Here is a 17,307-nt window from a genome sequence, read left to right on the forward strand (position 1 = left end):
AAATTATGAGTTCCTTTCTCAAATCCTTACAACAATGATCATATATTATTATAATGATCCTATTTACTTGCCTCCCCACGAGGGCAGAGTCAGACACAAGGTTGGTTTTAATGTGGAGAAGATTTAGCTCCCCAAAAAGAGGCACTCTAGATAGGAACAAAAAATAAAAATTACCTCAATCTAGAAGAATTTGTCCTCCACTGGTCGAGGTCAGAAAAGGTGAAGTATAGTATTAGAACAGATACTATACTTTGCTCCCAGCCAAAAGGCCAAAGAAAGAAAATGATGTTTGAAAAGCGGGGCTACATAAAAGGGAGATCACTTTCATATTCTTGTCCAGGGTTGCTAGATTGGCTTTTTTAAAACTATGTTTCGCAAATTTGGGTCGTTTTTGAAGTCGTTTGACCTTTAAAAATTGTATTTGTTCATTTTTCAAAGAGTAACACATAGATTAACTAATGAAGGAACAGACAGGATGTTATATACGATGACGTCATAGGCGGAATCGATACTCTTACTCATTCTCTTGTACTTAATACAATAGTAAAAGTATGCTTTAATATGACACACAATGCTTGATGCAAAAGAAAATAGAATATAATATGAAAAAGAGGCTAAAAAAAAAATAGAACTTTTATTCCAGAAATTTACAAAGTCTAAATGACAATCTCTTTAAAAATGAATCTACTACAAAAATGATTATATAACAATCGGTGGAAATAATAACTTGATGAAGTAATTTATTCCAGTATACTTATATTTTAAGAAGAAAGTGATGTTAGATATCATGTCTATGTTGTGAAATTGTAAGTGTAGTTACCTCCCTTTATCCTCTTCCCTCCGCCTCTCGTCTATTTGAGTTCTTTGAAGCATCGGCTGATTAAACAAAAGCTCAACATCGATTGAAGAGTTACACACTTTAAATGACCGAAGAGATTTAAACCTAATTAGACTTTCCGATGGAAACCAGACATTGTCGCTCGTTATAATCATCTTAATCATTTCTACAATCAGAATGGCATTATTTATCACAGTTTTCGGCAGAAGTTTACGACATATTACCAAGATTTATTTTCTTTTTTACTGATTTTTTTTTTTTTTTTTAATTGTCGATTAAAACGACATATTTTCAATACAAAAAATAAAAAAACCCAGGTATTATTTGGATTCTTCTAACTACTATTCTCATCTTGAGTGTTATCTTCACAACGTTTCGGTCGATGTATCCTCCGACCTTCTTCTCAGTCAAATTCGAGAATCTTTCTGTCGAACTTCGGAATCTCCATGGAATTTCGAACGAAACTCTTTACTTAATCCATGGGGGGGGGGTCCACCAGCCATGTTTGGGTAGAAGTCCTAAGTAATTTGTAATTGTATTTTGAACGTTGCCCGCACTGAGGATTGAATCTTCAACTTTCAGAAGAGTGAAATTTTACAACTTAATTTTACCAAATACTTTATCCACTATACCACGGGTCCTTGTCAGAAACGTAAAATAAAACTGGTGTTTATATTGATACGCGAGTGAAATATGGCAGTTAAAAATAAAATAACATGAAAATTTATGGATATACTTACTTGTCGATGAAAAATATTAGTGAACACCAAAACATTACGGAACATTATTGAGTAGCATTTTAATGAAAAATCAAATTAATTTACTATTAGGAAAATGATCATACACTGTATGGAAGAATTACTGCTTTATGGGTCAGCTGTTGTTTTGAGTGAAGATTCTTAATCCTCTTAGTATTCATTATCATTCAATCGTTAATCTATACATCTCATTAATCCTTATCCTCGAGTGGGTTTTGCCCTTGATAAGTGGTAAATTAGATAGATATAAGCAAGAAACATTATGTATGAAATAAGAGCAGGAAGGGGGTGTCAAACAACATACAATGAGAGAGAGGGTGAAAGCTATAGAAAGTTAGTTGATTGCAAATTACAGCTAATTGGAACAATTAAAATTAAAGTGTTTTCAAACATATCTCAATCCCAAAACGGAGGAATATTTTAGCATGTATTTTTTAATAATAATAAAAAAAATATATATTTATTTATTTATTTAAAAACTATACATACATATTCCAAAGACGAACCATAGTTGTATTGGATTCTTATCAGTCACAGACGGTTGTTTCGATACAATGAAACCGCTGGTTCGTCTTTGGAATATGTATGTATAGTTTTTTAAAAATAAATATGTGTGTTTTAGCTCTCACATTCGAACACTTTATTTGATTTCTTTTCATCCTCTTCTGATACGATATATATATATATATATATATATATATATATATATATATATATATATATATATATATATAGCCAGTAGAGTTTAGTTTCCTAGAAGTACATCCAATGAAACAACATGTGTCTACCAAAGAGTGCTCAATGAGTGAACAGAGCAGGTATATTAAATTTATTTATACAAACATTAATGCTACATATGTGCATACATGTTTCTGTAATCACCCGCGTTGGAGGATTACGTCTTCAGGCCAAGAATTATCGTCGAGAACTGATATTTCAAACAAAAACATTTTCTTATTTCGTTTACAAAGTTAGAATGTAACCTGGGTGGGAGTTATAAGCGGGGGGGGGGGACAAGTGAGGTCTTTGAAGATAATAAACATCTTTTTTATTTCCCTTTCTTTTTATCTATATTTACATAAATTTATATGTGTGTGTGTGTGTGTGTGTGTGTGTCTTAAGGAAACAAACGTTGCTTTACTCAGCTTTAGTCTAACAATACAATAATTTGAAACCTTCATGCTTTTCAAATAAATTAAAAAAAATGTGAGGGGTGAAGAGGAATGTGTCCTGTATGAACAGCCGTTTTGTTTAATTTTAGATTTGCTTATGCTTCAAAAATATCTTTCTATTTCAAAATAACTTTGCAAATAAAGCAATAATTTAGGGTTAGAGGAGTGACATTTTGAATTGTGTTATAGTTCGCATTTGAAAAAAGTAGATTTGAAGTAGACAACAAAATATACCCACTTCAACCCCAACCTAAGTGACAATTGTATGAAGACCTTCCCAATAAAACAGGTTTCCCAGCTACTTCCTGCAACGAACACTAAATTGTTTCCACTACAATGCTCATTACTAAACATCTCTATATTCAAACCTAAAAATATTATTCATTTCATTGTTTTGCTTTGTATTTTGTCCTAATTTTTTCTAAAATCTGTGTAATAATAATTCGTGTGTAACTTTCTTTTGCATGTGTGAATGAAACTGAGATTAGAGGACTGGGACCTTGGGGAGGTTTATTGCCATCCAAGTTCCAGTGAGGACCAATGGTCGTCCTCAGTGAGAAATCAATGGTAAGCGGCTGTTGCGATAACGCAAATTATTTTGCAAAGGTTATCGAAAGAGGTTGAGAATGCTGGAAATCTGGGAAGACTTGTTGTCACTCAGACTCCAGGGAACACCACAAGTTGTTCTCAAAGATAAATCTTTGATATGATGGCTTGTGTGGATACTTCTAGTAAGTAAATAATAATAATAATAATAATAATAATAATAATAATAATAATAATAATAATAATAATAATAGAATAATAATAATAGTAGTAATAATAGGAGCACTAGGAACAATCTTGAAACACTTTGAAAAAAGAATGGGAGAAATTGGAATCAAAGGAATGAGTGGAAAAGAAAACTCCTTGAATGTGGAAACTAACACACAGCAACAAACGCAAGCCAGACAGAATGCTGCAAAGGCAAAACATGAAACACTACATGAAACCAAGAACACTGAAACTGCATATCTATAAGTTCTCTAACCCCCCTACCCTCATTGCCCCCCCCTAAAGAGCGAGCAATTAAAGTAGAGCCATGGAGGAAGGAAAGACCAATGAACTGACCAGACCTCAGCTGAATAAGTGTGAAGAGAACTGGAACCTTGGGGAGGCTTATTGCCACTCAAATCCCAGCAAAGATTAATAGCTGTTGCCAACGAGAAATCAATGGCAAGCAGCTGTTGCGATAATGCAAATTTATTTGCAAATGTTATTGAAAGAGGTGGAGAGTACTGGAAACCTGGGGAGACTTGTTGTCACTCAGCTTCCAGGGAAAACCACAGGCTGTTTTCAGAGAAAGATCTCTGAAAACCTGTGCGAAAGCTCCTTGTAAGCCAATAATAATAATGATAATTAAAAAAAAAAACTATTCGTCCAAACGCCTTCTTGCCAACTCCCGACTTCAACTGTAATCTTCACCGACCATTCTCACTGTTCTTGCTCTCTCTCTCTCTCTCTCTCTCTCTCTCTCTCAGCTGTTCACCTCCCTCCAAAAAAGACTGTCCTCTTCATTCTTTTTCACCGCAGCCATTGTTCTCCTATGCAAATTAATGCCACATGTATATTAATAAGCCGTCTATAGACGAAAGGTTTTCTTTTCTCTTTCCTGCCTTTATTCTGTCACCCGACAAGATAGACACCTGTCGCTTGTGTAGCCACGTTCTGCATTACTTTCGCCAAAATGTGTAACAGAGCACATATGGCGGCTAGATGCAAACACCGAGCTGCGAACGAAATGACGTCACGGTAAGGAAAAAGAAAATTATATAAAAGAGAGGGACGTTAGAGAAGACAAGCATGTTATAGATGTAGGTGACGTTATAGCTGTAATGAGAAGTCACGCGTGGAAAGAGAATGAGAAAATAAATATCGCTGTTACAAAAAAAAAGAAGAATTGAGTTATTACTTGTCCTATGTTCCTTGCAACGTACTCTACTACAACGTGTTGGGTCCCTTACAACGTTACATATGTATGTTATCACCTCTCACACCTATTTTTAAAATGAGATCGACTGATCGCTCAAGATGAAATGCAAATAAATAAATAATTATAAAAATATCAAGTGCAAATGTGTATAATTATTTTTAAAAAATGACTCATTTCGAAATTAACTGTTCCAAAATCGAATAAAAATGTCATAAATATAATTTTATCCTAAACTTAAAATTGAGGTCAGTTTTGTTTTAATTAAGTGTTTTTTTTTTTTATGGAAATCGCTCTAGACAAGGTACGGGACCACTTGATGTAAAGAGCTAAGGAAGAAAAAATAAAAAAGAGCCAATGATGTGTCGACAGATTTCAATCTAGAAGGCAGCGATTCTTCCCTCTTTGCCAGAAACATTGCTCATAGAATGTGAATTAGCTGATAATAAGTTTTTTATTTGTGATGATTGTGGTGGTGGTGGTGGTGGTGGTGGTGGTGGTGGTGGTGGTGGTGGTGGTGATGATGTTGGTGATGCGTCTTTATTTGATTATTTTTATAATAAAAAATACAAATTTTAATTGGAATAGTAACTACTGGTTAGTATAAAGTAACCTCTACCCAATTCCTAAATTTATTTTTTTTATCAATAAGTAACGAAAGAAAACTACATAATAATAATAATAATAATAATAATAATAATAATAATAATAATAATCATGATGATGATGATGTCACATGGAACCATGAAAACTGAAACTGTATAAGTGTAAGTTAATCCTCCTGCACCACTGTCGCCCCCCCCTCCCCGCCCCCAACTTTTTTTGTGTGCCATCATAAACTGACGCCACATCAAATAATCGAGGAGGGGGCAAGGAGAATAGAAAGACCGAGGAGATAAAGCACTAGCCAGACCTCCGCTGGATGAGTGCAAAGAGGACTGGAACCTTGGGGAGGCTTATTGCCATCCAAATTCCAGTGAAGACTAATGGTCGCTGCTAACGAGAAATCAATGGTGAGCGACTGTTATGGTAATGCAAATTTATCTGCAAAGGTTATCGAAAAGGGTGGAGAGTACTGGAAATCTGGGGAGTCACTCAGACTCCAGAGAACACCACAAGTTGTTGTTAAAGAGAAATCTTTGATGATGGCCTGTGTGACTACTCCTAGTGAGTAAATGATAATAATGGATTCAATTCCATATAGATTTCAGATTCGAAAGTTCTAAAAGATGCACGGGAAAAAGAAGGTCGTAGGTTACATCGGCTGAAACGTTTTATAATTAAGCAGGACTAAATTAAGCAGAGTTAAAATCTTGGAAGTTTTAATTACTGAATTCAGAGTTGGAAGCAACAACAACAAAAAAAAATTACTGCATCATAAAAGTTCAATCCTTACTACAGACTATAATAGCTGAAAAAAAAAGAAGGTACTCCTGTAATTTACGAATCATGCTAAAATAATAATGCTATTTTTTAGAAATCCATTCTTAACATGGGGGTAGGAAGGCTTTGTTAACTGTTCTATATAAACAAAAGATAGCGTAAAAATTGAATTTAATTCGAAGATCCTATCTAAAATATAGCACGGTTCCTAAACTGCAGAAGTACTGAAAAACAGCAAGTAGCGTTTCTATCCGATTATATTTGACAGAACAAAAATAATCTACCTCTCAAGAGTAAATAAATGCTTTAATTCCAAATTCCGCATAGGTTCTCAAGTTCGGCATAAAAATTTCCAAATTCTAAAAGATGCACCTGAGGTAGGTTGGATGTTACATCGGCTAAGACGAGAATAGTAGTGACTACTTCGACTCGAATTAAAAGTACATAAATTGTGCGAAGACCTTCCCAATAGGTTAGGTTTTCAGATTACTTCCTGTAGAAGGGAAGGGCTACTTAAGTGTTCATAAATCTTTTCAAAAACATTAGAAATGGAGCTATGCAAACATGATAAAAAAAAATGTTTAGCAAATCAATCATCTGACATATTGGAATGATCGACACATTGTTTTTTTTTTTTTTTTTTTTTTTTTTTTTTTTTCTCAAAGCTGTTGGGTGCACTGACTGACGTTGCCGAACATTTTATTTGTCAATACGAATTAAACACGAAGAACGCGATAAAATATAGGTCAGCCATAATATGGAACTGCTAACATATAAGCAACACTTTGGAATGCTAGTGTGTTGCATTTTTTGTTTTTGTTTTTTTTAATTTATTTATTTTATTTCCTTTTCTTCACAGGTCTTATCCCAGGTGATGAAATCCTCATTATAAATGGTAAGATAGTATCCGAATTGGACATGGTTTTTATTGAGACTTTACTCCATGAATCGCATTCATTGTGCATGACAGTTCAGACATGCCGCGTCCAAGTGCCAGCAGTGGTCAACGCCGGAGGGCCGTCAGTGGACAGCAACGATAGCATTATCCATCACACAATGGGAACACCTCCTCAACCAAGGGACAAAGCTCTTGCAGATTTGCCCGTTGGTTCACCTGGTGAGTAAATTATTATTCAAATAACATTTTATCATTTTTTTTTTTTTTAATCTGTCAAAATCAACACATCAACTTTAATAAATAACATTTTTATTTATTAAATTTATTATTATTTTTTTTTTTTTATATTTGGGAAAAATAATTTATAATTTTATTTAAAAAAAAAAAAAAAAATTTTTTATCCAAATCTGGTAGAACTCACCCTCTGTAAAAAAAATTGTTTTAATAATAATAATAATAATAATAATAATAATAATAATAATAATAATAATAAAAAATAAATATATATATATATATATATATATAATTTCACCAGTTTACTGGAAAAGTCTATCAGTTACATATATGCAACGTTATCATGTATGACAGAGAAACCTGGCCAGTGAGAGTTGAGGACATGTGTTGCATGGAGAGAAATGATACGCTGTATGTATAAGGTGAGTGTAAAAGACAGGCTTAAGTCTGATGAGCTAAGAAAATTAAATCTCAACAGTACACGGAGATATGTACAGAGCAGGAGACTATGTTGATTTGGTCACATTGAAAGAATGGATAAGAGTTCTTGGATTAGTTCTTAATTCCTTAAAGGGAGCTCACACTATAATATTTTAAAAATAAATATTAGTAATTATTTTTAAATCTACAGACACCTGTGTTCAAACTAACATTCTCATCAGTATGTTATACTAACAGATCACCCGGCATTGTCCAGTTGTAAAATGCGCTTAAATATGACATTTCAATTTATGCAGATTTCGTATTTATTATTACAGAGCCAATTCTGTATTGATTATTATATTGTACCATATATATATATATATATATATATATATATATATATATATATATATATATATAGTGATTTGAAAAGTTAAAAAAAAAAAAATATATCACTTGGATGCCATCAGCCAGAATCGAAATCAAAAGTTAGTTTTCTAGCAGTACTCGTTACCACATGACCTAAAGATACATGAATATGAAAACTTTAAAAATTTATGCAGTTAAACGTATAAATGTACATTTGCCTGTGCATGGAGGATACACATTAAGTCGACTTATGCCTACGAAGTTCAAATTTTTAGATTTTTACTCTTATTTTTAATGGGTAAAAACAAAAACAAATCTAATTTGTTCCACAGGTCCAACTCCCTCATATATCAAGTTTTCAGTCTGTAGACCAAATATTGACAGTGTAGTTTGGTAGAGATCATTCCGCTCGCACACAAGGACATATACATATAACAAACTTTGTCTGTGTCTGTATGTTCCCTAGAGACTCTAAAACGGCTGGGCAGAGTTTAATGAAATTTCACACAAAGGTACTTTATGTTCGTGATAGTGCTCTTAGATACGTTTTGTATCAGAATGTCTTTGGTAAGTATCGATAATCAAAATAATCCGATGAAAGAAGGAACAGGCGATTTTGACCAAAGTTAACACCTTACACAGCCTAACATAACAAGTGCATTTGAGAAGTTTTATTATCACACAAGCTGAAAAGCTCGGCATATGAAATCAACAGTAGAGGCATGTTCAAAATGAATGTTTCCGTTTAAAGCACAATCGCACCATGATACTTGACTTTTTCATTTTAAACTTAAATTCAAGCCATTATCACTGCACATTCAGTCTCAGTTTCACTGCAAATATATATATATATACGAGCAAAAGTACCCGTCGTTGACTGGGTTCAAAAACAGCCTACAGAAAATGGACTCTGATTTATGAAAGTATGATAGGTTATGAAAAGGACGGGTTGTAAAGAGATAGTTTCGAATTTGGGAATATCAAAACCAAAGCAAAATATGATGAAAGTAAAAATAAAATAGATAAACCCCATAATTTATTATACCATACCTGTTCACACTGAAACACTTATCACAATATTCTGTGGATCTATATTAAAACATCTTGTTAAACTTTGTGACATATTTTCATTCTATAGAGGTCAGGCGCGAACGAACACCCCATAATTTTATTATACCATATTTCTTCAAACTGAAACATAATTATCAAAGTATACTTACGCAGATAGATATGAAAAGTCTTTATTAAAGTTTGTGCCTATTTCCATTCTATGGAGGCCAGGCACGAACGCAGACCCCACAATTTTATTATACCATCCCTATTTAAGTTAAAACATACTTATCAAAGTATTCTTATGTACATCTATATCAAAAACACCTGTAAACTTTTTTTTTTTAATTTTTAAATTTATTTCCATACTTTGTGGACCAGGCGCGAACGCAGACCCCACAATTTTAATGAACCACCGTTCAGCCAGATCAAACATACTCATTCCTGTGTCTCGATACATCTTCTATCATTATATATAATCAGTTTTTTAAAATAGTCAACCATATAGGAGCCTATTCGTGACCACACACACACACACACACACACACACACACACACACACACACACACACACACACACATTCAGCTTTATATTTTATATATATACTAGCGTTTCATCCCGGCGTTGCCCAGGTGTTTGGAGGTGTGTGTTGAGCAAAAAAAAAAGGTGGTGGTAGGAAGGCAGGCTCGAACCCGTACTGTGAAGGAGAAAACAACGGGAATAAAACGTGACGTCTTTGCTGTTACGACCACCACCAAAGCAGAAGTGACGTAGGTTAAAATTAAGGCTAGACAATTGAAAAGAGGGTATGACTTTCGAAAATATCGGCGAAAAAAGCGATCCCTCCCTGTAGAAAAGTGCCCAGTTGAGGGTGAAGAAATTGATGTTTTTAGCCAATTTTTCGGTATTTGTTGTCTGAAGGGTTGAGCTTCAAAACGATACTGATCTTGTGAAAATTCGTCGCCTCTGTCGAAAGTTTTAGGCAGACATGCAAACATACATTTATATATTGGTAACTTCAAATTTTCGACCCTAACCGATTAAAAAGTTTGCCTTATCTCTGAATACCCTTTATGTAAACTTTCAAATGTTTAGACCAGAAATTGTCTGAGTAATTTGGTAGAGACCGCAGAGGTCAATTTTTTTTTATCTTTGACCCCTATTATGACCCCTTAACATTTATTGTTTTAGGCTCAAATCAAGTTATTAAGTTAGATCCATGTCCAAGAAACCTATATCTAAAATTTCAACTGTATATACCCAAAATTAGCGGAGGAGTTTGTTAGAGGTCTCAAAGGTCAAATCGTTGAACTTTGACCCCTTAACAGCCAAATTTCTGGCTGAAAATGGATTACAAAGATTTCCCCAAATCTCACTACCCTGTATATCAAATTTAGAGTTTGTAGACTGAAAAATGACAGAGTTATTGTGTAGGGAAATGTAGACACACAGACAGACACTTTCACTTTATATATATATATATATATATATATATATATATTAAATAGATAATATATTGATGAAAATGTAAGTTTGAAACGCATCGATCTTTATTATTGAGTGAAGGATGAAAAATAATCTATACATTTATTACTTTCATAGCCGATACATTTGTGCGTTTAACATTTCCAATATATCAGTACGAAATGGTGTAATCTTTGAAGCGGTAATTATGCTATCAACGCATCACAGCAGAAGTGCGTATTTATACGCGTAACACACGACGGCACCAACATGTGATATTAATCAACTTTAATTAATTTAAACAAATTGCGTTGGAACTCGTAAACAAGATGATTATCTGTAAAATGGTAAGTTACATTTTATCTTCCGGGTGAGCGGGGGTGGCGGGTGAGCAACTGTGAGGATGGAAAACAGTGCGTAATCTTCTACTGATAATTGCCCTCCGAATCGAAAGATATTCCTACAATTAACTTTTGCTGTTTTAATTCGCAGCTTCAAAAGAAGCAATATGCATTATTTTTTTTTTAAATAAAAACAAACAAAAAAAAAAAAAAAAAAAAAAAAAAAAAACAGATTAGTGGAAGATTAAATCCAAAAGTCTTGTGTAAAACTATGAAATGAAATAATCATTTTACTAAACACTGTTGAGAGTCTAGCAGGAATGTGTACGCAGTAGGACTATATATAGAAGTGAAACCTGACCAGCGAGGGTTGAGGACATGCGTTGCATGAAGAGAAATTATACGATGGATGTTTGCTACCCAAGATAGGCTTAGATCTAATGACCTCAGAGAAAGATTTTTTTTTTTTTACTTAAATTGGCTGATTTCAAAACTGGATATCGTTTTTTTTTTTTTAAATTTTTTTTTTAATTTTTTTTTTTTAATAATAAAGGATTATATATAAGTAATAGTATCTGTAAGCAGACTGTTTTATTTTTACTGTAACTCAAGAATATTGGATGGAAAAATAGTTATATTAGTTTATCTATATAACTAAAACAGCAGATGTATGTATGTGTGTCTGTCTGTGTGTAAATATTTAACCGACAAACTCTTAAACTACTGGTTGCATAACACCGAAATAAACAGGAACTATTAATCATACATACATTAATCATACAAAGATGGTTTATAACGAGTAAAATCTTTGTTTGGACGGAAGAATAACGCGTACAGAATTCGACAAGTTGAAATGCAAAAGTGTTCATTTCAACTTACCGACATTTCTATTAGTTTGCGTAACATAGCTAAAAGTAGCTTCATTTGTTAACTTCTTTATCTGTCGGGTCAGCTAAACATTTTTTTTTTTTTAACTTTTGAAATCATTGCTATATATTAGGTACAATATAATAATCAATAGAGAATTGGCTTTATAATAATAAATACAGAATCTGCATGAATTAAAATATATTTAAGCATTGACAAGGTCGTGCACCCCTCTGCTAGTTATTAATAAACTTGCTGGAAGATCTGGTGTTATGTTTCTGAATTTTTGAGATGGGGATTGATTATTCGTACTATTTAGATTCTTTCGACTATTGTTCTCATCTTGCGTGTCATTTTCACAACAGATAAAAGTCCTATGTAATTCGTAATTGTATTTTGAGTATCACCAATACTGAGAATTGAACCTTCAACCTCTAGAAGAGTATAACTTACAACTGAATTTTACCAGGTACATGACTGACAGAACAGGGACATGCCACACACATGAATTAAATAAATGGTACTGCTTGGAATTCTGTGGAGATTTCCGAGTTTGACAGAAAGATTCTAGATCAAACATACCCATTTCTGTGTCTCGATACATCTTCTATCATTATATATGATCAGTTTTCTATAATAGTCAACTATATAGGAGCCTATCCGTGACCAGACACACTCACAGACATTCAGCTTTATATTATATATATATATATATATATATATATATATATATATATATATATATACCTTAATAATAACTATAAAACTCTGTGAGCCGTCGGGGCGTCCTTGCTTGCTTAAATTTTGTAATAAATAATTTTACTAAGAATCCTTTATAAGTCTTCATCGGTTTCGATTCTAGCTAATGACACTCAAGTCATATATATATATACTTTTGAAATCACTACTTTATATTGGGTACAATATAATAATCGATAGAGAATTTACATTATAATATATATATATATATATATGAAATCTACATAAATTACAATTTTACATTTAAGTGTACTTTACAACCGAGCAAGGCCAGGTGTCCCTACTAGTATATGTGTGTGTGTGTGTACATATATTACAAAGCAATGCATTTTTCCATTTTATGGATGTCCGATACAAATGCTGAATTGCTGCCCTCACAATAATGTTGTACCCCTCTTTCATCAAAATGAAATATAGTTATCTAAATAGCTTCGATAATGTTGTTTCAGCCCATATATGGCTACTGAGGTCTACCGCCCAAACCCTAGGCATAGTCTGAACAAATAAACAGCCAAAAATTCAACTAATATATAAGTTCGTTGTATCTTCAAAGTTAGACCTAAATAACAATGCATCTCACAAATCGGTAGTTAATTATGTCTAGCTAATTTTTATTTATCATTGTTGTACCATGTTATTTGCAATAAAAATTTACTATGCTTCATTTCTTCATCACTTATTTTGGAGGGAGAATTAATAAAATAGACACAGTTTTCAATTATGACTTAAAAAGTAAAAATCAGCTGACGTCATTCAAAAATCCTTTGTTACTTCATCTATTTCAGCAGTTTTTTTTTTTTTTCACTAAATAATAGTCTCATATTATTTTCACTAAATAATAGTCTCATATTATTTTCACTAAATAATAGTCTCATATTATTTTCACTAAATAATAGTCTCATATTATTTTCACTAAATAATAGTCTCATATTATTTTCACTAAATAATAGTCTCATATTATTTTCACTAAATAATAGTCTCATATTATTTTCACTAAATAATAGTCTCATATTATTTTCACTAAATAATAGTCTCATATTATTTTCACTAAATAATAGTCTCATATTATTTTCACTAAATAATGGTCTCATATTATTTTCACTAAATAATAGTCTCATATTATTTTCACTAAATAATAGTCTCATATTATTTTCACTAAATAATAGTCTCATATTATTTTCACTAAATAATAGTCTCATATTATTTTCACTAAATAATAGTATCATATTATTTTCACTAAATAATAGTCTCATATTATTTTCACTAAATAATAGTCTCATATTATTTTCACTAAATAATAGTCTCATATTATTTTCACTAAATAATAGTCTCATATTATTTTCACTAAATAATAGTCTCATATTATTTTCACTAAATAATAGTCTCATATTTTTTTCACTAAATAATAGTCTCATATTATTTTCACTAAATAATAGTCTCATATTTTTTTCACTAAATAATAGTCTCATATTATTTTCACTAAATAATAGTATCATATTATTTGGATTCATCGGACTACTGTTCTCATCTTGAGTGTGATTTTCACAATGTTTTGGTCGATGTAACCTCCGACCGTCTTCAGGTGCATCTTGTCGAACTCGGAAATGTTTCTGTTGAATTCGTGAATTTGGATGGAATTTCAAGCGGAATCCTTTATTTATTTCACAGGGGTAGCATGCTCTTGTTCCGTCAGCCATGATTAATTCATAATTGTATTTTTTGGTCGCCCACACTGAGGATTGAACCTTTAACCTTCAGGAGAATATCATTTTTCACAATTGATTTTCCAAGTACTCTAACCACTGCGCCACGGGTCCTTGCGAGTTCAACAAGATACACCTGAAGAAGGTCGGAGGTTACATTGACCGAAACATTGTGAAAAATCACACTCAAGATGAGATCAGTAGTCTGATGAATCCAAATAATATGAATAACCAATCCTCATCAAAAAAATTCAGAAACTTCAAATAATAGTCCGTTCATCATTTACAATTGTTTTACTATGTTACAAAGTTTGTTGTGGAACAACTACTTACACTGTTGTTTTACTGTAATGCTACAGGTGGCAGACATGTCATTTGAAAGCATTGCTTTCATTTCTAAGCATAACTCAAATAATATAAGTTAGATAACTTTTATTTTAACTTGAAGGTTAGCATAGGAGTTATCTCGTTTACATAAACATTTCATTCCTTCATGTATAGTAATAACATGACACATTATTATTATTAAAAAAAAAATAAAGTTTTAAAAAATTCGTCATGCGATGTTTAATTTTATTTTCTCATTACATGTAAAAAAAAAATATAAACTTTCTATAAAATAAGTACAAAATTGTTAAATTCAATATTTTATGTTTTTGACAAAATCTAACTTTATCTCATAGGGTAAGAAAAAAAAAATGATGGGACACAAAAAAACTGGGGTCATTATTTGGATTATTATTAAAAGTTAAAATTTAAGTTAGTAAAAAAAAAAAAAAAAAATTCAACAGAAAATACATTCCCCAGTGTAATCACTTCCTTCTATTATAAGAAAGAAACTTATTGTTATCGTTTCGAAGTCTATTTGACTTTCCAGTTTCCGTCCGATAAAAATGCGACTCTGAAATGTGTGGAAAAGAAAATAAAGACAGAAAGAGAGAAGAATGAGTTGATTGTCATGACTTTTGGCTTTTCAGCAGTTTTAGATCATTCAATCAGATCCAGTTGGGTGCACAACCAACAACCAACTCATGAAAAGAAACTTTTATTTTTCTCTGTATATTTTAAACGACGATGGCGGCTGAATTGCAGAGTGACTTTTTACATTTTCTTTTACCAGGTCGGGACTCAAGACAAGGCACTTTGTCGCCACGAAAATCACCTCTGCCACCAAAGCTATCACCAAAGGAGATCGATGTACTCTTAAAGGTAAGAATACATCAGTTTGCCTGTTCTTATTTATCTATCGGTTTTTTTTCCGAGAACGGGGGCGCATATCTCTTACTTTATAATCAATAATCTATTCAAGCACACACACACACACACACACACACACACACACACACACACACACACACACACACACAGATATGGATGACCTTTTAAAACTTATATTCACCTAAAATTTAAAAACAAAGATTAATAAAATAAAAATAGTGCCCATCCGTAATATTAAAAAAAAAAAAAAAATCTATTGAACATAATGCTGATTTTAATCTCGGCAATTAAATTATCTCCCCCTTATTTATTTCACCGGATTTTATCTTGGTCGACGAAAACCCTACTGCTTGCTTAGTCGTAAAATTTGATTTCCTAGATTGCATCTTTATTCCGTTTCTGCTACGTACATCATACAGACATTTTTTTTTTTTTTTTTGTATTTTCTTTACTTTTAATTACCGCCATAAGTACAATTCTGAATAAGCACCCTTTGTTTAATTTTTTTTTTTTTTTTTACTTTTTGGAACTTGCGTTTTACATTTTTTTTTTTTTTTACTAATCAGTTACCAAAACACCAAAAGCTACTCACATAATGGTTAATGAGATGGGTGAATTTTCCGTTTCATGATGAAGAATATTATGAGAGGACTGAATATGACCAATAGAATGAACAGCATTTCATTACTTATGGCGACGGTTTATGACAACTTCAAGGGTCTTTTGGTTCTAAGGTGAAAAAGTAGTTTTAAAGGCCATTACATGACTATATACGGTATACACACACCTCCAATTTTTATTTCAAATGATGGAAACATATTTTCAAGCAAGAATAGCAAAAAAAAAAAAAACTTGGTATTAAGTAAACGAGACATTACAACTAAAATTTATGTCCTTTTTTTTAATGTAAATTTTATCTACTCGTGCGTTTGTGTATACGTTTCTTGCTCCTACATGAATTATACGTTATATCTTTTTAAAAAATTTAATATTAATCAAATATTTACTGAAATAAAACTATCGCTTCCTTTATTTTGTCCTTAACTCCTCGCATTCCATGAACAATATGTCTGACAAAGGAGGAAGAATTGCTGTTTTCTGGGTCGGAATCTGTTCAGCTAACACTTATCGTTGGCTAGTTTTTAAACTTGAAGTAGTTCAATTTTTATTTTTAACTCCTTCCATAAAGTGGATTCATGTCTCGTCTGGAGATATTTCTATTAAAAAAATTAATTCAGTAGTGTAAATTACCAAAAAAATAACTTTAAAAAATAATAATTAAATTACAAAATGAAATCCACCACAATGCATTTCAGTTTTTTGTAAACCTATCATTGTCAAAAGTTTTAACATTCTTTTTTATTATTAGTTAAAAAAAAAAAAAAATGAATAAATTATTCCATGAACTTTCGAAAATTGAAAATAATTTGCAAGCATTTAAGCTGTCGAATAGAAAGTCATGTTTAATAAGATTCAAATTTTTACATCCTATAATTTCAGAAATCGAGACTAGCAGGCTCTCCAATAAAAAAATACGCTTAAATATGATATTTTAATTTATGCAGATTTCGCATTTCTTAATATAGAGTAAATTCTCTATTGATTATTATATTGTACCCAATATATATCATAGTAATTTCAAAAGTTTAAAAGAATTACTTGGGTGCCATCAGCTAGAATAAAAACAAAACATAAGCCTATAAGTGTATATTTACGCATGCATAGAGGATACACATTAAGTCAACTTACGCTGACCAAGTTCCAATTTTTCAATTTTGATTCCTTGCAGCTTTTTGTTTTCTGGCTAAAAACGAAATAAAAATTGTTCGACAAGTCTGAATACGAACAGCTTGAAGATTG

At 31.9% G+C, this 17,307-nt stretch overlaps 1 protein-coding gene across 16 annotated transcripts in view; it reads left to right on the forward strand.

Annotated features, from left to right (window-relative positions):
* LOC145303663 (protein still life, isoforms C/SIF type 2-like) overlaps positions 1-17,307 on the forward strand; it is a 1,026,311-nt gene that overhangs the window by 938,669 nt on the left and 70,335 nt on the right. For all 16 annotated transcript variants that reach the window (XM_080145246.1, XM_080145250.1, XM_080145247.1 and 13 more), the window contains 2 exons: positions 6,980-7,237; positions 15,350-15,438. In XM_080145246.1, coding sequence (XP_080001372.1) covers positions 6,980-7,237; positions 15,350-15,438 — 347 coding nt within the window. The remainder of the gene's footprint in view (positions 1-6,979; positions 7,238-15,349; positions 15,439-17,307) is intronic.

Source organism: Euprymna scolopes, chromosome 19 (genome assembly GCF_053919585.1).
Source record: "Euprymna scolopes isolate OS-2025 chromosome 19, ASM5391958v1, whole genome shotgun sequence".
Taxonomy (NCBI): Eukaryota; Metazoa; Mollusca; class Cephalopoda; order Sepiida; family Sepiolidae; genus Euprymna; species Euprymna scolopes.